The sequence below is a fragment of the Peromyscus californicus genome, unplaced genomic scaffold, assembly GCF_007827085.1.
Source record: "Peromyscus californicus insignis strain IS unplaced genomic scaffold, ASM782708v3 Scaffold_6__1_contigs__length_162567912, whole genome shotgun sequence".
Lineage (NCBI taxonomy): Eukaryota > Metazoa > Chordata > Mammalia > Rodentia > Cricetidae > Peromyscus > Peromyscus californicus.
The window spans coordinates 256193-279654 of NW_026294584.1; the positions used below are offsets into that span (position 1 = coordinate 256193).

The 23462-nt window shown below is 40.0% G+C and overlaps 1 protein-coding gene across 10 annotated transcripts in view; it reads left to right on the forward strand.

Annotated features, from left to right (window-relative positions):
- LOC128098861 (RAD50-interacting protein 1) overlaps positions 1-23462 on the forward strand; it is a 63466-nt gene that overhangs the window by 11724 nt on the left and 28280 nt on the right. For 8 of the 10 annotated variants that reach the window (XR_008214361.1, XM_052720336.1, XM_052720334.1 and 5 more), the window contains 7 exons: positions 560-744; positions 9154-9395; positions 17964-18137; positions 18226-18375; positions 19755-19911; positions 22796-22906; positions 22997-23222. Coding sequence is in view for 9 of the 10 variants with exons in the window: in XM_052720336.1 (XP_052576296.1) it covers positions 560-744; positions 9154-9395; positions 17964-18137; positions 18226-18375; positions 19755-19911; positions 22796-22906; positions 22997-23222 (1245 nt within the window). In the remaining variant the exon portion in view is untranslated. Of the gene's footprint in view, positions 1-559; positions 745-3037; positions 3116-9153; positions 9396-17963; positions 18138-18225; positions 18376-19754; positions 19912-22795; positions 22907-22996; positions 23223-23462 lie in introns of those variants that run through there. The other 2 variants (XM_052720339.1, XM_052720340.1) reach the window with 2 other exon arrangements.

Sequence of the window (23462 nt, forward strand, 5' to 3'; positions counted from 1 at the left end):
TACCACTCTCTTTTCACAATAAATAAAAATGTTTTTAAAAGTTTTATCAGTGAGGGATTTTTATGTATGGGTTACCATCTCAGTTTTTTTTTCACTGTGTTTCAATAGCAGATATTTCAATACTGTTTTTCACATACATTAAAGCCAGAGCAGTACTCTTATATTATTTTGGATCATAGTTTTGGTTCCTTACTAACTTTGAAAGTTATGTATACCCATGACTCTTGAAAGCTCTAGGAATTTTTTCTTTGCCTGTGAGCATCTTGTGGTAATTGGTTCATTTACTGTTTTGGTTTTATCATTCAGGTATTATCTGTGTTCACTCAGATACATGTGTATGTATCAAGAGATACAGTATGGATGTGTATTCTTTAAATTATCAGGAGGTGCCCATGGCCTGATATATAAGAGACAAATGCTGTACCACTGAGCTTTATCTTCAGCCTTCAGTTAAAACTTTAAGTCTAGTATACTAACTTGTGTATCTCTTTTATAGCCCTGTATGCTTTTATATTTCCTGTAACACAGTGGTGTGAGTAGTTGCTTTCCCTACCTGTAGGTGACATGAACATTGCATCTCTTGTTGGAAGGGAGCAGCTCATGCAAGGTAGAGATGAAGATCAGCTTCCCCTGAATGTGTCTGCGTTTATAGAAAAGGAAGTGGGAAGTGACCTTAAATCTTTAAAGAAACTTGGCAAACTCATAGAACAGATGACAGAAAACAAAATGAAGTTAGAAGAACAGGTAAGTATTAAGCTCAGTGAACTATCAACTGTATTCATTGAAAGTGAACATAAACAGCACTATATGTACTAGCTGTCATGCATTTGAAGATGTAGATCATGACAGATAATCATTTAACTGACTTTAAAGACTCCTGCTCTACATTTTATAAATTAAGTAAAAGAGTTCCTACTGATTTGTGTCTTTGAAAACAAAATGATAGCTAATTTTATATCATTTTTATTTAATAATTTCTAGAACAGACTTGTGAATAAGTCAGAATGTACAGATATAGTTAAACACTATAATTCCAAGTTTCTATAAATGCACACATAGGAAGGAAACATGTCTAATTTACAGTCGTTGCTGGGTGTGGTGGCACATGTTTATAACCTCAGCACATGGAAGTAGGAGACAATTACTTCAAGAGTTCTAGGCCAGCTTCAGCTATGTAATGATTATAGACTACTTTGGATTCCATGAAACCTTATCACAAAAAAAATTCACAAAACAAAAAAAATACTGAAAGAGAATTTTAACAATGTTTCTGGGTGTTGGTTGAAAGGTGATTTTCTTCATGCTTTTATGTATTTTCAAGGTTTCATTTTACTATGAACATGTATTTTATTTTAAAAGACTCAATGAAAATAATCTTAAATTAAAGATAAGTAGGTCTTTATAGTTGTAGTACTCTGTCAAAGAGGAAAGATTTTATAATCTAAGTAAGAAATTAATTAGGTTAAGCAGACTCTGGATATGTGGGTTTGGTGTGGCTTATGTTCTTCCAGCCCCATGAATTGAGTTAGGCCTTCACACCTTCCTGCTTTTCTGTCAGAACTACTGCTAGTTTTTATATGTTGCCTGTTTGTCAGCTTTTCCATTCCTTCAAGGTTCTTTTGGAGACTATCACACTGCTGAGTCACCCAAGGACAGCCTAATTTGTGGCCTGCTACCATAACTATTTTCAGGCTCACCTTGCAGTCTTTTATTGCTACCAACCTCACTCATCCTTCTGAATTTTCCCTAAGTGACTACCCTATGTGGCTATTCTGCCATTTCTTTTTCTCTGACAAAAAAATTGAAGCATCTAGCATGAATATTTTTAACAGTCTATCCCATATTTCCAAACTTATTTGTAATCATTTTTACCTTTTCAGAGGTAAACTAATTTTTTGTTTACCACTGAAGGGTTCTAGGTGAGCCTTTAATTGTGTAGCAGAGAATGGCCTTAAACTTCTGATCTTCCTCCTTCCACCTCTAGAGTGCTAGGATTTTCAACATGTACCACCACATTGTGTTCCCAGTGTTCAAACTCAGGGCTTCATGCATGCTAGGCAAGCACTCTCCCAAGTAGGAACTCAAGTCTGAACCTTGGAAACAGGAACTGATGCAGAGACCATGGTACCTTTACATGGGTTGCATAGGTCAGACTTGGATGATCAGGCTTATTCTGCGAATGTTTTTTAACTGCTGAGTCACCCTACTAGCTGCTACCTCTGGTCTTGGAAAATACATCATTATGTTCTTAGTGTATGTCTTAGTTAGGGTTTCTGTTGCTGTGAAGAGACACCATGACCATGACAAATTTTATAAAGGAAAACATTTAATGGGATGGCTTACAGTTTCAGCGGTTTAGTCCATTATTATCATGGTGGGACATGGTGTTGTGCAGGCAGACATGGTACTGGAGAAGGAGCTGAGAGTTCTACATCTTGATCCGCAGGTAACAGAAGCAACTGTATCACACTGGGAATAGCTTGAGCTTATAAGACCTCAAAGCCCACCCCAACAGTGACAACAACAAGGCGACACCTACTCCAACAAGGCCATACCTCCTAATAGTGCCACTCCCTATAGGCCAAGCATTCAAAAATATGAGTCCATGGGGGCTATACCTATTCAAACCACCACAGTGTATAAATAGGTTTCACTATGACATTTTCATACATAAATAGCATTGTACTTTGCATGTACCCCCCCACCCCCCCATTCTTGCTCTCTCCATCTCTCCAGTCTGTCGGTCAGTGGTACCATCCCTAGCCCACATAAGCTTTCTAGTAGGAGCTAATATCAATGCAGGCTTACACTCTAACTCCTTCCTAGCATCTTGGCAACCAACCAGTGGTCTTAGTTTGCTCTTGGAATTTCTTTTTCCTTGATTTTTTAATTTTTTATCTTAGAACATATTTATTTTTTAATTTTTTAAATTCATTTTACATACCAACCACAGATCCCCCTCTCATCCCTCCTCTTACTCCCCTCACCCCCACCTTCCCCCTACCCCCAACCCACCCTTCATCTCTTCCTCCAACAGGGTAAGTTCTGCCATGGGACAGCTAAGCCTGGTACATTCAGTTGAGGCAGGACCAAGCCCCTCCCTGCTGCATCAAAGGTGAGCAAGGTGTCCAACCATAGGTAATGGGATCCAGAAAGCCAGAGATAGATCCTGATCACACTGTCAGGGGCCCCTCAAACAGACCCAGCTACACAACTGCCTCCCATATGCAGATGGTCTAGTCTGGTCCCATGCAGATTCCACAGCTGTCAGTCTAAAGTTCATGAGCTCCTTTGATCTTGGTTCAGTTGTCTCTGTAGATTCCCCCATCGTGATCTTGACACCCCCACCTTTGCTCTCTTCGACTAGCTTCCTGGAGCTTGGCCTGGTGCTTGGTTGTGGATCTCTGCATCTGTTTCCATCAGTTACTGGATGAAGGCTCTATGATGACAGTTAGGGTAGTCAGCAATCTGATTACAGGGGAAGGCCAGTTCAGGCACCCTCTCCACTATTGCTAGTTGTCTAATCTGGGGTCATCCTTGTAGATTCCTGGTAATTTCCCTAGCACTAGGTTTCTCCCTTACCCCATAATGTCTCCCTCTATCAAGATCTCTCTTTCATTGCTCTCCCACTCTATCCCTCCTCCAACTAGACCATCCCATTCCCTCATGTTCTCATCCCCCATCCCCTCCCATCTACTGACCCCCTCATCCCTAGTTTACTCATGGGAATCTCAATTTCCCCTTCCCAAGGTGACCTGTACATCCCTCTTAGGGTCTTCCTTGTTTCCTAGCTTCTCTGGAGCTGTGGGTTGTAGTCTGATCATCCTTTGCTTTACTTCTAGTATCCACTTATGAGTGAGTACATACCATGTTTGTCTTTCTGAGTCTGAGTTACCTCACTCAGGATGATATTTTCTAGTTCATCCATTTGACTGCAAATTTCATGATGTTACTTTTTTACTGCTGAGTAGTACTCCATTGTGTGTATGAGCTGCTGGATTTGTGTTGAGGTCTTTGATCCACTTAGACTTGAGTTTTGTGCATGGTGACAGATATGGATCTATTTGCCATCTTCTGCATGTTGACATGCAGTTATGCCAGCACCATTTGTTGAAGAGGTTTTCCTTTTTCCATTGTATAGTTTTTGGCTTCTTTGTCAAAAATCAGGTGTTCATAGGTGTGCAGATTAATGTTAGGGTCTTCAATTCGATTCCATTGGTCCACATGTCAGTTTTTATGCCAGTACCAAGCTGTTTTTACTACTATAGCTCCATAGTAGAGCTTGAGGTCAGGGATGGTGATGCCTCCAGAGGTTGCTTTATTGTACAGGATTCTTTTAGCTATTCTGGGTTTTTTGTTTTTCCATATGAAGTTGAGTATTGTTCTTTCCAAGTCTGTGAAGAATTGTGTTGGGATTTTGATGGGGATTGCATTGAATCTGTAGATTGCTTTTCGTAAGATTGCCATTTGTTACTATGTTAATCCTACCTATCCATGAGCATGGGAGATCTTTCCATTTTCTGATATCTTCTTCAATTTCCTTCTTTAGAGACTTAAGGTTCTTATCAAACAGGTCCTTCACTTGTTTAGTTAGTGTTATCCCAATGTATTTTATATTATTTGTTACTATTATAAAGGGTGATGTTTGTCTGATTTCTTTCTCATCCCTTTTATCATTTGTATATAGGAGGGCTACTGATTTTTTTTAGTTAATCTTGTATCCTGCCACCTTACTGAAGGAGTTTATTAGCTGTAGGAGTTCCCTGGTAGAATTTTTGGGGTCACTTATGTATACTATCATATTGTTTGCAAATAGTGAAAGTTTGACTTCTTCCTTTTCAATTTGTATCCCTTTGATCTTCTTTTGTTGTCTTATTGCTCTAGCTAGAACTTCCAAGTACTATATTGAATAAATATGGAGAGAGTGGACAGCCTTGTCATATTCCTGATTTTAGTGGAATCACTTTGAGTTTCTCTCCATTTAATTTGATGGTGGCTGTTGGCTTGCTGTAACTTGCCTTTATTACATTTAAGTATGTTCCTTGTATTCCTGATCTCTCTCTAGGACCTTTATCCTGAAGGGGTATTAGATTTTGTCAAAGGCTTTTTCAGTATCTAATGAGATGATCAGGTGGTTTTTTTCTTTCAGTTTGTTTATATGATGGATTACGTTGACAAATTTTTGTATGTTGAACCATCTGCTCTTGGAATTTTATCATTTGCTTCTCTACCAGTCCTGTCTTCTCAGTAGACGAAAATAGGTCTTTTCTATAAAACAAACCAAAAAACATTGCCTTCATCTTTTATTCATTTATTTGGTTGTCTGTATTCAGAAGTTTCTCCGGTCCTGCCTTGCCCAGCAGTCCGTATAAATCTCTCCCACCTTATAAAATAATTACTCAGAGGCTTATATTAATTATAAACTGTATGGCCTATGGCTTCAGCTTCTTGCTGACTAGCTCTTTCATCTTAAATTAACTCATTCCTGTTAATCTATATGTTGCCATGTGGCTGTGGCATTACCTGTCTGCTGGCATCTTGTTGCTCCTTCTGTAGTGGGCTGGCGTCTCCTTCAACTGTGCCCTTCTTCTCTCTCTGTCTCTGCTTAGATATTCCACCTGGCTGTAAGGTTTCTTACCATAGGCCAAAACAGCTTTATTTAGTATCCAGTGGGAGCCACACATATTCACAGCATACGGAAAGACATCCCACAGCAGCTGTCAGACATTTTAAAAAGTCTGTTATCAGTTTCCATTTTCTAGTTTGCTATTAGCTCTTTTACCCCTGTAATCAAGCTTGTTTTCCTAATGACCACAGATACTTTTGCTGAAGTCCCTTACTGAACCTGAAATTGAGCATGTCCAAAATTGTTCTTATCTGTCTCTTAACAGATTTCCCTCTGTGGCACCCTCTGTTTATCACTTATGTCTTGCTTTCTAGTTCTATGATAAAACACTGACCAAAAGCATCTTGTGGAGGAAAGAGGTTTTTTTTGGCTTACGCTTCCATGTCATGATCTGTCATTGAGGAAAGTCAAAGCAGGAGCTCAGGGCAGGAACTTGGAGACAGGAACTGGTGCAGAGAGCATGGAAAAAGAGTGTTTACTGGCTTGTTTTTCATGGCTTACTCAGTTTGGTTTTTATATAACTAGGGACCGCCTGACCAGGGGTGATACTACCCATAGTAGGGTAGGCTCTTCCCCATCAGCCATTAATCAAGAACATGCTCACAGAATTGCCTAAAAGCCTATCTGATAGAAGCATTTTCTCAGTTGAAGTTCCATCTTTTCAGATGACTCTCTAGCTTGTGTCAATTTGACAAAAACTCAACCAGCACAGGTCTGTAGCCTAGGAGTCTGATGCTTCTCCTCCCTCTGTTAATACCCAACCCTCAGTCTTCTGAGCTCCCTCCTTGCTTTCCTATTCCTATTTTCTAACCTGTAAATTTAAACATCTAGTGGACTCTGTTATCTGTTATACAAAGAATGTTCTTCCATGACCACCTGTGATCTGGTCTTTTCCTCCTGTCCAGGCTCATCTAGTCTCTCTTCTCCCTTTGAATTAGATTCTGTCCATTAGAACAAGATCTCCAGGTAATTTTTGTTCATGTTCAGGTTTCAGGAGTGCTCCATTAGTGTACTGTTTCTCCTAGTTCCTAGTGTGTCAGGTGGTTTTGTTGTTCACAAGGCATCACTCTAGCACTGGCTAGCTTGGAACTCACTGTGTAGACCAGGCTGACCTGGAACTCACAGAGCTCTATCTGCCTCTGCCTCCCACGTGCTGGGACTAAAGGTTTGTACCATCATGATCAGGCTAGTGTGTTGTTTTATTGCATTAATTTCACTTTTGAGAATGTATGCTTGTGTGTCTCTTCCATAATTAAGGGCAGATGTTTATCTTCCTTATATTGCTAGCATAGTACAGGGTTCAGAGTGTCTAATCAGGATTGATTGAGTTGAAATTCTATAAAATTCTGTGTAGTACTGGGTGTGGTCACATTAACCTGTAATTCCAGAACTCATAAGATGGATGGAGAATGTTCAGAAGTTCAAGGCCAGCCTAGTATATATGAGACTGTCTCAAAATAAAATATTACTCATTTGTTCTGATGTCTAATATTGATTTATGTTTCTTATATATGATAAAAAGCATTTTAAAAACATCTATTTTTTTTTATTTTATTTTATGTGCATTGGTGTTTTGCCATGGGTGTTGAGTACTCTGGAACTGGAGTTACAGACAGTTGTGAGCTGCCATGTGGGTGCTGGGAATTGAACCCCTGTCCTCTGGAAGAGCAGCCAGTGCTCTTAACCACTGAACCATCTCTCCAGCCCCTAAAAACATCTATTTTAATTACATGATTGGGATTGGGTTATATGAATGAGTGTAGGTGCCCCTATAGCCAGAGGCTTCAGTCCATTGTGGATTCTGGGAAAAGAACTTGGGTCCTCTGGAGGAGCAATATGTACATTTACCTGCTGAGCCATCTCTCCAGTCCCCATAAAAACATCCTTTAATAAATTACATTTCTAAAGACATTACCTAAATATCTTCTTACCAAATCAGTAGGTCTCCTCTTAGGCTTCAGCAAAGTACATGGATCCAGCTGTATTTGGGGTTTTTTGTTTGCTGCAAGGCAGGGCTTTATGTAACTCAGGTTGGCCTCAAACTCCTATGTAGCTGAGACTGGTGTGGAACTCCTAATCCTCCTTCCTCAACCTCCCAAGTGTTGAGGTTACAGGTATGTGCTACCTTGCCTAGTTTAAAAGATCCCTCCACCCCCACCCCTGCTGTGGTGTTGAGAATTGAACCCAATCTTATGCATACTAGGCAGGTGCTCTACTTGTTGAGACATATCCCTAGCTGTGTTATCAATGCAGCGTGAATCACAGCTTTATTTGTTTTTTGAAGGGAAATAACTTAGTGAAGTAAGAAATCTCTGGCTATAATGCTTTCAAAATGTTCCAGATACTCTCTTGGGAGCCATGTGTTGAGGTTTCTCTCTCTCTCTCTCTCTCTCTCTCTCTCTCTCTCTCTCTCTCTCTCTCTCTGTGTGTGTGTGTGTGTGTGTGTGTGTGTGTGTGTATATATATGCTTGTCATATAGCATTATATGTTTGGGTTGATTGCTATAGGATGAAGAAATTGAACCTTGTTATTTTGTGTGTGTGTGTGTGTGGTGTATGCTATATGTTTCCATGAGTGTGGAAATGAATAAGCCAGAGGTCAATGTCAGGTGTCTATCTCTATCATCATCTACCTGTTTTTTTGAGGTAGGGTCTCTTACTGAACCTGAAGCTCATTGATTCAGCTAGGTGGGCTGGCCACTGAGCAGAGATCTACCTGTCTTTTTCTTCCTAGCATGAGGGTTACAGACACAGTGCTGTGCCTATTTTTTTTTTTTTTTTTAAAAACCTCACTAGCCCTTTTTCTTCCTTCCTTCCTTCCTTTCTTTTCCTTCCTTCCTTCCTTCTTTCTTTCCTTCCTTCCTCCCTCCCTTCCTTCCTTCCTTCCTTCCTTGTCTCTCTCTCTCTTTCATTTTTTCTTTTCTTTTTTTTTTTAAATATATTTACTTTTATTTCATTTGCATTGGAATTTCGCCTGCATGTAGGTCTGTGTGAGGGTGCCAGATCTTGGAGTTAGAGACAGTTGTGAGCTGCCATGTGGGCGCTGGGAATTGAACCTGAGTCCTCTGGAAGAGCAGTCAGTGCTCTTAACTGCTGAGCCATCTCTCCAGCCTCTTTCTTTCATTTTTTCATTCATTCATTCATTCTTTCTTTCTTTTTTTTTTTTTTTGAGATAGTCTTATGTAGCCTAGGCTGACCTTGAACTCCTGATTCTTCTGCTTCCACCTCCCCAGTGCTGGGACCGAAGGTGTGTGCCACCACACCTAGCCAAACCTTTTGTTTGAAGGGTTTTTATGTTTGTTTTTAAGACAAGGTCTGATTACATAATTATAGCTGCCCTGAAACTCAGATATAGCTCAAACTTACAAAGGTACTCCTGCACCTACCTTCTGAGAGCTGGGATTAAAGATGTGCACCAGTATGCCCAGCTAGATTGAAAATTTTAATGGAAAACTTTCAGTTCTGTTGGAACATGTTTTTGGACTAACAAACTTTTACCTTGTTACTAATATTTTTGTATGTTGTTAGGTACTTACAATTTCATCAGAAATCCCTAAAAGAATTCAAAGTGCTTTAAAAGATGCAGAGGAATCCCAACAAGTTCTTAATCAGTTTCTGGAGCAGGAAACTCCTCTCTTCAGCTCCATCATTAGCCATTTGCTGACTGCACAGCCCTGGATGGATGATCTTGGGGCCATGATCAACCAGATAGAAGAGATTGAGCAGCATCTCACATACCTTAAATGGGTTTCACAGATCGAAGAGCTAAGGTAGGGCAGGCATTGTTCTCATAATTATTGTTTCCTTTGAGTCCTCTGTCTCACAGAATATATGTATGCTGTTAAATAATTGAGTTAATTAAAGATTATAATTTTTTTTACCAAGTGTTAGGAAAATAACATTATGGTAATGATTATTCTGCTCTATTGTGAATGAAAAGAAACTTCAGGCAGCTTAATTTGCATTTGAAAGAAACTAATCTAAGTAAGTTAAAAATTTAAGGCTTAAGCAGTTGTGTTAAACTTTTTTTTTTTTTGGTTTTTCAAGACAGGGATTTCTCCGTATAGGTCTGGCTGTCCTGGAACTCACTTTGTAGATCAGGCTGGCCTCAAATCTAAAGGCATGCGCCACCACTGCCCAGCCAAAACTACTGTTTCTTTTTTTTTTCTCCCTTTTTTTTATTAAGAAATTTTCTATTCATTTTACATACCAACTACAGATGCCCCCTCCTCCCTCCTCCGACCCCCTGGCTTCCCCCTAATACTCCACCCATTCCCACCTCCTTCAAGTCAAGGTCTTCCATGGGGAGTCAGCAGAGACTGGTGTATTCAGTTAAGGCAGATCTAAGCCCCTACCCCCTGCATCAAGGCTGTGCAAGATGTCACACTTGGACACCAAAAAGCTCGCTCATGCACCAGGGACAGATCCTGATCCCCCTGCCTGGGACCTCCCAAACGGTTCAAGCTAAACAACTGTCTCACGTATCCAGAAAGCTAGTCCAGTCCCATGGGGGCTCTACAGTTATTGGTCCACAGTTCATGGGTTTACACTAGTTTGGCTGGCCGTCTCTGTATGTTTTCCCATCATGATCTCAATGTCCCTTGCTTATAGAATCCCTCCTCTCTCTCATCAGTTGGACTCTTGGAACTTGTTCTGGCACCTGGCCGTGAATCTCTGCATCTGTTTCCATCAGTAACTGGATGAAGGCTCTATGATGACAGAGTATTCACTTACCGGAGTAGACCAGTTTAGGCACCCTCTCAACCATTCCTAGTAGTCTAAGGTGGGGTCATCCTTGTGGGTTCCTGGAAACTTCCCTAGCACCCTATTTCTCCCTATTCCCATAATGTCTTCATTTATCATGGTATCTCTTTCCTTACTCTTCAACTCTGTTCGTGTTCCAGCACAAACCTCCCATTTCCTTATGTTCTCATCCCCAATTCCTTGCCCTCCATCACCTCTCCTCACCCCCAGTTTGCTCATGTAGATCTCATCTATTTCTGCTTCACTGGGATATCTATGTGACCCTCTTAGGGTCCTCCTCTTTAGCTAGCTTCTCTGGAACTATGGGTTGTCGTCTGGTTATCCTTTGCTTTACACCATGTTTGTCCTTCTGAGTCTGAGTTACCTAACTCAGGATGATATTTTCTAGTTCCATCCATTTGCCTGCAGTTTCATGATATCATTGTTTTTTACTGCTGAGTAGTACTCCATTGTGTATATATGCCACATTTTCTTTATCCATTCTTCAGTTGAGGGGCATCTAGGTTGTTTCCAGGTTCTTGCTATTACGAATAATGCTGCTATGAACATAGTTGAGCATGTGTCCTTGTGGTATTATTGAGCATTCTTTGTGTATATGCCCAAGAGTAGTATAGCTGCGTCTTGAGGAAGACTTATTCCCAATTTTCTGAGAAACTGCCACACTGATTTCCAAAGTAGCTGTACAAGTTTGCATTCCCACCAATAGTGGAGGAGTGTTCCCCTTGTTCCACATCCTCTCCAACATAAGCTGTCTTCAGTGTTTTTGATCATAGCCATCTGACAGGTGTAAGGTGGTATCTCAGATTCGTTTTGATTTCATTTCTTTGATGACTAAGGATGTTGAGCAGTTCCTTAAATGTCTTTCAGGCATTTGAGATTCTTCTGTTGAGAATTCTCTGTTTAGCTCTGTAGCCCATTTTTTAATTGGATTGTTCAGTATTTTGATGTCTCGTTTTTTTTTTTTTAAATCCTTTTATGTTTTGGAGATCAGCCCTCTGTCAGATATGGGGTTGGTGAAGATCTTTTCTCATTCTGTAGGCTGTCATTTTGTCTTACTGATTTTATCCTTTGCGCTACAAAAGCATCTCAGTTTCAGGAGGTCCCATTTATTAATTGTTGTTCTCAGTGTCTGTGCTACTGGTGTTATATTTAGGAAGTGATCTCCTGTGCCAATTCATTCAAGAGTACTTCCTACTTTCTCTTCTATCAAGTTCAGTGTAACTGGATTTATGTTGAGGTCTTTGATCCACTTGGACTTGAGTTTTGTGCATGGTGACAGATATGGATCTATTTGTAATCTTCTACATGTTGATATCCAGTTATGTCAGCACCATTTGTTGAAGAGACTTTCTTTTTTCCATTGTATAGTTTTTGGCTTCTTTGTCAAAAATCAGGTGTTCATAGGTGTGCAGATTAATGTCAGGGTCTTCAGTTCGATTCCGTTGGTCCACATGTTGGTTTTTATGCCAGTACCAAGCTGTTTTTATTACTACTATAGCTCTATAGTAGAGCTTGAGGTCAGGGATGGTGATGCCTCCAGAGGTTGCTTTATTGTACAGGATTCTTTTAGCTATTCTGGGTTTTTTATTTTTCCATATGAAGTTGAGTATTGTTCTTTCCAAGTCTGTGAAGAATTGTGTTGGGATTTTGATGGGGATTGCATTGAATCTGTAGATTGCTTTTCGTAAGATTGCCATTTGTTACTATGTTAATCCTACCTATCCATGAGCATGGGAGATCTTCCCATTTTCTGATGTCTTCTTCAATTTCTTTCTTCAGAGATTTAAAGTTCTTGTCATACAGGTCTCTCACTTGCTTAGTTAGAGTTACCCCAAGGTATTTTATATTATTTGTGGCTATTGTGAAGGGTGAGTGATGTTTGTCTGATTTCTTTCTCATCCCTTTTATCATTTGTATATAGGAGGGCTACTGATTTTTTTTTTTTTTTAGTTGATCTTGTATCCTGCCACCTTACTGAAGGAGTTTATCAACTGTAGGAGTTCCCTGGTAGAATTTTTGGGGTCACTTATGTATACTATCATATTGTTTGCAAATAGTGAAAGTTTGACTTCTTCCTTTTCAATTTGTATCCCTTTGATCTCCTTTTGTTGTCTTATTGCTCTAGCTAGAACTTCCAAGTACTATATTGAATAAATATGAGGAGAGTGGATAGCCTTGTCATATTCCTGATTTTAGTGGAATCCCTTTGAGTTTCTCTCCATTAATTTGGTGTTGGTTGTTGGCTTGCTGTACAATTGCCTTTATTATGTTTAGGTATGTTCCTTGTATTGCCTTTATTATGTTTAGGTATGTTCCTTGTGTCCTGATCTCTCTAGGACCTTTATTCTGAAGGGGTGTTGGATTTTGTCAAAGGCCTTTTCAGCATATAATGAGATGATCATGTGGTTTTTTTCTTTCAGTTTGTTTATGTGGTGTATTACATTGACAGATTTTCATATGTTGAACCATCCTTGCATCCCTGGGATGAAGCCTACTTCGTCATGGTGGATAATTTTTTTGATGTGTTCTTGGATTCAGTTTACAGATATTTTGTTGAGTATTTTTGCATCAATGTTCATGAGGGAGATTTGTCTGTAATTCTCTTTCTTTGTTGCATCTTGGTGTGGTTTGGGTATCAGGGTAACTGTAGCCTCATAAAAAGAGTTTGGTAATGTTCCTTCTGTTTCTCTTGTGTGGAACAATTTGAAGAGTATTGGAATTAGCTCTTCTTTGAAGATCTGTTAGAATTCTGTGCTGAGACCATCTGGTCTTGGGCTTTTTTTGGTTGGGAGACTTTTAATGACTGTTTCTATTTCCTTAAGGATTATTGGTCTATTTAAATGGTTTATCTCATCTTGATTTAACTTAAAACTACTGTTTCTAATGCCATATTTCTTCGAGTGTGATCATCATTGTCCCATTCATATTTAGAGACTGTCACATGTTGAGCTGCATTGTTTCACCTAGTATTTGAATTTCTTTAGTGGTTATTATCATCTAATAAGAAATGCATTGTAAGAGGCTCAGCAGTTAGAAGCACTTGCTGCTCTTCCAGAGGACCAGGTTTCAATTACTGGAACTCACATAGCAGCTCACAACTTCTATAACTTCAGTTCCAGTGGATCTGATGACCTTTTCTGGCCTCCCTGGGCACTGTATGCATATGGCGCTCATAATGTACATGCAGGCAAAGCACTCATACACATAAAATAAAAATAAATAAATAATCGACTGGACAGTAGTACTGTACACCTTTAATCCCAGCACTCAGGAGGCACAGGCAGGCAGATCTTTGTAAGCTGGAGGCCAGCCTGATCTGCAGAATGAATTCGAGGACAGCTAGGGATGTCTTGTCCTGTCTTGAAAAACCAAAACCAAAAATAAATAAATAAATAATTGCTTAAGAAAGAATTGTGGGGGCTGGAGAGATGGCTCAGAGGTTAAGAGCACTGCTTGCTCTTCCAAAGGTCCTGAGTTCAATTCCCAGCAACCACATGGTGGCTCACAACCATCTGTAATGAGATCTGGTGCCCTCTTCTGGCCTGCAGGGATATGTGCAGATGGAAAACTGTATACATAATAAATAAATAAATCTTTAAAAAAAAAAAGAAGCTTATGCAACTGAAAAGGTGTTTCTGGTGAGCATGCCTAGTTAAGAATTGCTATGGATTCCTTGTAATTAAAAGAAAAAAAAAAAAGGCCGGGCGGTGGTGGCGCACGCCTTTAATCCCAGCACTCGGGAGGCAGAGCCAGGCGGATCTCTGTGAGTTCAAGGCCAGCCTGGACTACCAAGTGAGTTCCAGGAAAGGCGCAAAGCTACACAGAGAAACCCTGTCTCGAAAAAACCAAAAAAAAAAAAGAAAGAATTGTGACCTGTCATGATGTAATCCTAGCACTTGGTGGGCTGAAGCAGTAGGATTGCTGCATGTTTTAGGCCAGCTTTGTTTACAGAGTGAATTCCAGGAAAACCCAGGCTACTAATTGAGACCTGGTCTCCAGAACAACAGCAAACAAAAAGAACTACATAGTTAGGCCAATGTGATGGTTCAAACCTGTAATCTCAATGCTTGGGAGGCCAAGGCAGGAGGATAGTAAGTTCAAGATCAGCTTATGGCTACATGGCTAGACCTTGTCTAAAAACAGACAGACAGACAAACAGACAAAAAACTCTCCCAAAACTATACAGTATTCTTAGATGAATAATGGAGTTGAAATACCTAAGAGTAGGGAAAAATAAAGTTATTTTGATAAAAAGAGAAATAAAGTTTACATCTGTTTTGTGAACACTACAGGTTAATTATATCTGGTCTTGCCTCTCAAGTCAGAGTAACATTTCTGCCTAAATGGGGAGATTATTTTGTTTTATGGTACGGTTCCCTACCTCCTCCAAATTGTACATTGGTTGTCTTCCTTTATTTTTTGAGACAGTCTCTCTCACTAAACCCTTGGCTCACAGATTGGCTAGTCTGGCTGGCTAGTGTCTCCCTAGCCACCCTCTGTCTCCTCTTCCTATGCTGGGATTACAGGTGCATTACCTTGCCTTACTTTTTATATGGCTGTTAAAGGATCTAAATCCCAAGTCCTCATGCTTGCACAGCAGATACTTTACCCCCTGAGCCATCTTCCTAGAACCTTTAGTAAAGGAGTTTTAAACCTTGCTTTCCTTCATTTCTCTTTGTTTGAAAGTTTCCCTTTCATAGTAGCCAAAGAAATTAACCAAAACAAGACTGTAGTTTTCTGTAACTTTTGTGGTATCTGAATTGTTTAAAAGAGAATTTTAATCCAGGAATCATATTGAATAAGAATCAAATAAATAGGGGCTAGAGAGATGGCTCAGTGGTTAAGAGCACTGACTGCTCTTCCAGAGGACCCGGGTTCAATTCCCAGCACCCACATGACAGCTCACAACTGTCTGTAACTCCAGTTCCTGGAGATCTGACACTGTTATACCAATGCACATAAAATAAAGTTAAATAAATTATTAAAAAAAGAAAATATTAAAAAAAAGAATCAAATAAGTAATGAGTACCACACTGACAGTTATTTCATTCTCTTAATATAGTTTTTCCCTTAGGGCCTTTGTGATAACATCTCTAGTTCCAATTTTCTTTCAAACCTCTAAGCCTATTTTTTCATCTCTAAATTTCCCTGTAATGGCTTGTTTTTAGTCTGTATTCTGTCCTCTTTTTCTCTCCTTCTCTCTTCTTGCTTGATTTAGCATCTTGGCAGTGTTTTGGGAACATTATAGTGAGCAGTGTCATAGCATGAACATTGTTATTCTGGCTTTTCCTGTGCTGTAAGTGTCCTTCACGTTTCAGTGTTATGCAATTCTGGAAATTTTATATTCTGTGGTTACTTGTACATTTTCTGTTCTTTTGTAATATATCTTTTTTTTTTCTTTCTTTTTTTGTTTTGTTTTTGAGACTGGGTTTCTATGTATAACAGCTATGGTTGTCCTGGAACTTGATTTGTAGACCAGGTCTTCAACTCACAGCTCTTCACCTGTCTCAGCTTCTTGAGTGCTGGGATTAAAGGCGTGCTCCACCACTGCCGGACTCTTCGTTTTTGAATCAAGGTCTTACTATGTAACCTTGGCTGGCCTGGGACTTACCATGTAGGTAAACCTGTACCAGGCTGACATCAAACTCACAGAGATCTGCTGTAGTTTTTTTTTTTTTTTTAAACCCTTTTACTCTTTTGGGGGTCTGCTACCCAGCTCCCAAATAAATATATGTGGAGGCTTATTCTTTCTTATGAATGCCCAGTGTTAGCTTTGTTTGTTTCTAGCCAGCTTTTCTTAAATTATCCTGTCTACCTTTTGCCTCTGGGCTTTTATCTTTCTCTGTTCTGTATACCTTTCTTTACTTCTTACTCCATGGCTTGCTGTGTAGCTGGGTGTCTGGCCCCTGGTGTCCTCTCTTCTTCTTTTCTTTTCTTTTTTTTTTTTCCAAGACAGGGTTTCTCTATGTAGCTTTGCACCTTTCCTGGAACTCACTCTGTAGACAGGATGGCCTTGAACTCACAGAGATCCACCTGGCTCTGCCTCCCGAGTGCTGGGATTAAAGGCGTGAGCCACCACCGCCCGGCTCTTCTTCTTTTCTTGTTCCTTGATCTTCTCTTCCCAGATTTCTCCTCCTATTTATTCTTTCTGCCTGCTAGCCCTACTTATCCTATCTCCTGCCTTGCTATTGGCTGTTCAGCTCTTTATTAGACCATCAGGTATTTTAGACAGGCTAAGTAACACAGCTTCACAGAGTTAAATAAATGCAACATAAAAGAATGCAACAAGTCTTTTCACCATTAAATGAGTGTTCCTCAGCATAAACAAATGTAACCCATCCTCAACTAATATTTCACAGCAATCTGCCGGTCTCCACATCCTGAGTGCTAAGATTAAAGGTATGCATCCTTGTGCCTGCCTCATTTTTTTATTGGAGGGTCTAGGCAAGTCTCATGGCCCATGAATTCTTGATCCTTCTGCCTCTATTTCCCCAGTGTACCGTGCAAGGATTACATGCTATGTCACTCTACCTGGCTACATTTATACATTTCTTAAGCATGATGGTCTTTATTTTAATGAAATACTAAACTTGGAATATACCTTTTTTGATGCAGAAATGGTAACTATGATGCAAAGTAGATAAAAACTGAAGGTTACTCTACTTGAGTGTCCCATATGCTAATTACATTATCCTGTGGATCACAACTTGTATGAAAGAAGTCCTACCAGAAATGAGTGTTGTCTGCAGAAATGTGACACATCTGTCCTCTCAGGAGGAGTAGGGAGAGACAGGTAGAAGAAGACATCCTGAACACAGGCTGCTGCTCTTAGGAGGATGTTAAAGGAGGCGGATGGGGAGGTGTGTCTCCAGGTTCCTTCAGATGTGAGTGTCTGATAAAATAAGTAGCCAACTCATAGTCATGCTTCATTCTTCCTTAGATGAGGGAGAATGTTTTTCTTTTTTCTTTTTCTTTTCTTTTCTTTTTTTTTTTTTTTGAGACAGGGTTTCTCTCTGTAGCCCTGGCTGTCCTGGAACTAGCTCTGTAGACCAGGCTGGCCTCAAATTTACAGAGCCACCTTGCCTCTGCCTCCCGAGGACTGGGATTAAAGCCCACCACAGCTTTAATCCCAGTCCTTACTGTGAAATTTTCAGAGCTTAATTTTGTTCCAAAGGGGGATTTGGTGGTGGATTAGTCAGTAAAGTGCTTGCTATGCAAACATAAATATCTGAGTTCAGTTTCCAGCAATGGCATTAAAGAGCCAGGTGTTGGGGAGGCAGACAGTGTAGAGTCTAGATTCCAGATGAGTTGGTGAATTTCAGGTTCAATGAAGAGACCATGTCTCAAAAATAAGGTGGAGAGTGATTGAGAAAGACACCTGCTATTGACCTCAGGGTCTCTACACAGGTACACACTCACTTACTCACACACACACAGACAGACAGACACATACACACACACACACACACACACACACACACACACACACACACACACACACGTCCACGTCCACACACATACTCGCTCACTCCACAAGAAACACTCATTAATGTGTGTTCTGCTTTGTCTTACAGTGATAACATTCAGCAATACCTGATGACCAATAATGTGCCAGAGGCTGCCTCTATCCTGGTGACCATGACAGAACTTGACATCAAGCTTCAGGAGTCATCTTGTACTCATCTTCTTAGTTTCATGAGAGCCACCGTTAAATTCTGGCATAAAATTCTCAAGGACAAGCTTACCAGGCAGGAAATATTTCATGGTGATTGCTTTCTGATGGATATTTGGTAATTTAATGGCATCATATGAAATACTGTTTCTTTTCTGTTACAGTGATTTTGAGGAAATTTTAGCACAGCTTCATTGGCCATTCATCACACACACCCAGTCTCAAACTGTTGGCATAAGCCTGCCTGCTAGTGCCCCTGAGGTGTATGCTACTCTGGAGACACTGTTTTGTCAGCTGTTGAAACTACAAGCCTCGTATCTTTGTTGGAGTGGAAAAGTTACTAAGACTACTTCCTACAGTATATTTGTAGTTAGTGATTAAAATATTTTGGGCTATTGATAGAGTGGTAGAGAATGAATGAGGCACTGGAATTGACCTTCGATACCAGAGGAGAAAGTTTTCAAGTGACCATGAAGCAAAATTGAGGGTCCTAAGTTAGACCTGATATGTAACTTTCTATTGGAAAGTATATATTTTCTTTAAAAAATGAATTGTCTGGGAGTGGGAAGGCTGTAAAAAAAGAGTTCTGAGATAAACAGCTGTCTTAGTCAGTGTTCTATTGCTGTGAAGAGACACCATGACTACAAGAACTCTTATAAAGGAAAACATTTAACTGGATCTGGCTTATAGTTTTAGAGGGGTTGTCCATTATTGTCATGGTGGGAATCATTGCTGCATGCAGGCAGACATGGTGCTGGAGAGGTAGCTGAGAGTTCTACATCTGGATTAGCAGACGGCAGGAAGGGAGAGACACTGGGCCAGTCTTGAGCATTTGAAACCCCAAAGCCCACCCTAGTGGCAAACTTCTTCCAACAAAGTCACAGCTATTCCAATAAGGCCACACCTCCTAATCCCTGTCAAGTAGTGCCTTTTCCTAAAGACCAAACATTTAAACACATGAGCCTACTTTGTCCAGTCTTATTCAAACCCCCATGGTAACTGACCAGTGTTGGTATTACGGGTCTTTTGGGACAAGAAAATAAATAGGCAATGGGAAGAAACCTTAGTAACAAAGTATTAATCAGCCGGGCGGTGGTGACTCACGCCTTTAATCCCAGCACTCCGGAGGCAGAGCCAGGCGGATCTCTGTGAGTGAGTTCCAGGAAAGGTGCAAAGCTACACAGAGAAACCCTGTCTCAAAAACAACAAACAAACAAACAAACAAAAAACCAAAGTATTAGTCAAATGATTGTGTAAGTTGATATCTTTACTACTGATTGATTCTAAAAACCTTTTATATTTTCATTATTTTTTATTTTGTGAGTATACCTGTTTTGCCTGTATGTGTGTCTGTGCACCATGTGCATGACTTGTGCCTGTTGAAGTCAGAAGAGGGCATCAGATCTCCTGGTACTATAGTTAAGGATGATTGTGAGTCATGATGTGGGTGTTGGGAATCAAGCCTGGATTCTCTGCAAGAGAAACAAGTATTCTTAACCACAGAGTCATCTCTCCAGTCCCTAAAAACCTTTTTAGTGAATTTAAATTCAATATAAAGTTAGGTTTCACATTACTTGTATTAAACCTTTTGCTAAGTATTAATACATTTGTTGGAAAAATTGCGTGAGTGAGTGAGTGTGTGTGTGTGCATAAATATGATTTTGATTCTTTTTCCTTGACTTGACTGTATCAGAGATGAATTACTAACTGAGCCCAAACAACTCCCAGAAAAATATTCTCTTCCTGCATGCCCTTCTGTGATCCTGCCCATCCAGATCATGCTGACTCCCCTTCAGAAGAGATTCAAGTACCACTTCAGAGGCAACCGGCAGACGAATGTTATCAGTAAGGTGTGCTTTGCTATCTCTCTCTCTCTCTCTCTCTCTCTCTCTCTCTCTCTCTCTCTCTCTTATTGTTTTTTGAGACAGAGTCTAAGAAGAACCCCAGGCTGGCCTCAAACTTGAGCTCCCTTTGCATCTGCCTCCTGAGTGCTGGGATTACATATATGTGCCACGATGTCCACTTTGCCCTGAGGTTTCAGTAAATGTTACCTGTGCCAGGGCTTTTGTGTGTTTAAGTTAAAAACCTGTCTTTATTCATGTTTCTGTTTTCCCTGAAAGGCTAAATTCCTGCCTTATAACTGCTCTTTGTAGACATAACTGGGACTTAGATTGACAGGTTGTCAGAATTGGTGCTCTCCTTGGGACATCGTCTGAGCAATTTCTCACATTTATGTTTGAGCATGCAGGCTTTACAATCAAATCTATGCCCAGGCTTCACTATACAGACCACTCCTGTAGATATATATGAATAGAGTGAAAAAGATGTGAATTCCACAAGATAGAGCATTGGATGTTGACTAGAGGTGTCAATGCCAAAGTGACACATAGCTGCAGAAGAGATATCATGGCAGTAAGTGATGGAATAATTTAAAGGAAATTGTTACCAATATTTGAACTGAGGGATCCTATTGGCATTTTTCTGTAATTATAATCTACAAGGATGTGGGCACTATCTTATTTGTTCTTGTTGTTTGCTGCAGTCAATGCAGTGCATGGAACAGGGTCAGTAAGTATTCTGAATTTAGTGCAAAAGCACACCAGGTATTATACATGTCATATGGATGAACATAGTGTCAGTAGATTCCTGTTTGTACTTTATGGGTTTCCTTTTTGGGTAGAGTGTTGTTGGAAGAGCAGAATCATTTAGTACTCAGTAGTAAATGAGGCAAAATATAAACTGAACATGTAGAAAGGCAATAATATAATTTGGTGTAAGGAAATTTTGAGTTGTATTGGCTCAGTTTAAAAGTGTGATCCTAATGAATCAAAAGACATAATGTGAGACAGTCTTTGAGATTAGATGTTGCCCTTATTTGTATTCCCAACCTTTCGAATACCATAGGGATTTACCAGTCAGTCATTTTTTTTCTCAGTGCTGGGGGTTTAACCCAGGACCTTGCACATGCTGGGCAAGTGCTCTATCCCTGAGTTATATTCCAGCCTAGTATGTTTTTGAGTTGTTGTGTAGAAAAACTTGAAATGTTTGGAGAATCCTCTCTAAAGACAATTTAAAACACTTTATGTGGAGCTGGTGAGATGGGCCAGTGGGTAAAGCCATATATACCTCTAAGCCTGACTACTTGAATTTGATCCCCAGGACCCACTTGGTGGCAAGAGAGAATTGACTCCTGAAAGTTGTCTTTTTATTGCCACTTGTACACTGTGTATTGTGCACTCCCACATACACATACACTCAAATGTGCATATACACACAGAAAAAAATGTAAAAAAAAGTTTCAAATTCTTTGTGCCTACATTTCCTTTCCATAACTATATCCATTTTAAGGCTTGGATATATTTGTAATGTAGACCAGCTGGCTTTTTCCTTTACTTTACCTTTTGAAAAGAAAGCAGAAGAAAATCATGTTTAAAAATGATTTGGGGATGTATCTCAGTCTAAGTGGAGTGCTTCCATAGTTAATGAAGACCTAGGTTTAATCCCCAGCACCACATAAACCACATGTGATGGTGCATATTTGAAATCCTCAAACTAGGAAGGTAGAGGCAGGAAGATCAGAAGTTCATCATCCTCAGTTACATAAAGAGTTTGAGGCTAGCATGAGCTACAATGAGATCCTATCTCAAAATACTTTCTTCAGAATGCTACTTCCAAGAACAATTTCAAAGATATCAGTTGCTTATAATACCTCATCATGCTAGGTTTGGAGGGCTTTAAAATAAACCAGCATTTTATATCTCTTTGTGTGTGTAGGTCAGAGGAACAACCTGTGCGAGTTGGCCCTTTCTCTCCACTATGTAGATTCCAGGAAACCAACTCAGGCTGTTAGGCTTGCTGGCAGGTCTCTTTACCCATGGAGCCACCCTGCTGTCTTGACTCTGTTGTTGTTTATGTTTTGCTCTAGAACCTAGGGCTTTTTGTGTGCTGGACAGGTGTAGCTAGAGTTTTCCTGCCTGACCCACAGTCAGGACAAATCTCTCTCACCCACCAGTCCCACAGTTGCTCAGACCCGACCAAGTAAACACAGAGACTTATATTGGTTACAAACTGTATGGCCATGGCAGGCTTCTTGCTAACTGTTCTTACAGCTTAAATTAATCCATTTCTATAAATCTATACCTTGCTACGTGGCTCATGGCTTACCGGCATCTTCACATGCTGTTTGTCACCGTGGCGACTGGCAGTGTCTCTGACTCAGCCTTCTGCTTCCCAGGTTTATTCTCCTCCTTGTCCCGCCTATACTTCCTGCCTAGCCAATGGCCAATCAGTGTTTTATTTATTGACTAATCAGAGCAACACATTTGCCATACAGAACATCCCACAGCAGACAGGTGTTAGTTTTTAAGTATAGTCTTTTCTTCATTATTGTTGTGATTATGCCCCCTTCTTCCTCTTTTTTTTTTGTGGTGCTGGGGATTGAAATCAAGGCTTTTTGCATCTAAGCAAATGTTATACTAGCAAAATACCTAACCCCAATATGGTATTTTAAATTTGAGTTTGCTGACTTAAGCCACATTTTTGGAATTTGTTGAGAGTATGTTGGGAAACATTTGATTATAAAGTCTTTTGTGAATTTGAAGTGCAGGGTAAGAATTATTGTCTTACATATATGAATTTTTGACTAATTTTTGTCTGTTTGTAATTGAATGCATTTAATTAGAATTTTCTATGACTAAAGAATAAATAAGGAATTTCCGTTTCCCTTCTCCTTAGCCTGAATGGTACTTGGCTCAGGTACTTATGTGGATTGGAAACCATGCTCACTTTCTGGATGAGAAGATTCAGCCAATATTGGAGAAAGCAGGCTCTGCAGTCAATGCAAGGGTAAAAGGCTGAGGCCTATGCATTCAGTTTCATTAGAGTTGTTTATGTACCTGACAGACATAATCCCTCATATCTGTCTGTTTCTTTCAGCTTGAGTTTTCTCGGGGCCTTATGATGCTCATACTTGAGAAGTTGGCTTCCGATATACCTTGCCTGCTCTATGATGACAATCTCTTCTGTCATTTGGTGGATGAGGTGCTGTTGTTTGAAAGGGAGCTGCACAGTGTTCATGGTTATCCTAGCACTTTTGCTAGTTGTATGCATATTCTGTCAGAGGAAACCTGTTTTCAGAGATGGTTGACTGTGGAGAGAAAATGTAAGTGCTCATGTGGCCATCAAGTTGGGAGGGTATCTCAGTTTTTTTGTTTGTTTGCTTGCTTTTCATTTTATTTTTAGACAGTGTCTCACTGTGTAACATTGGCTGACCTGGAACTCTCTGTATAGACCAAGTTGGCCTCAAACTCATTGAGATCTATGTGCCTTTGCTTCCGAAGTGCTAGGATTAAAAGCACATAACACCACTGCCTGGCAATCTGTCTGTTTTTTGTGTGTAAAG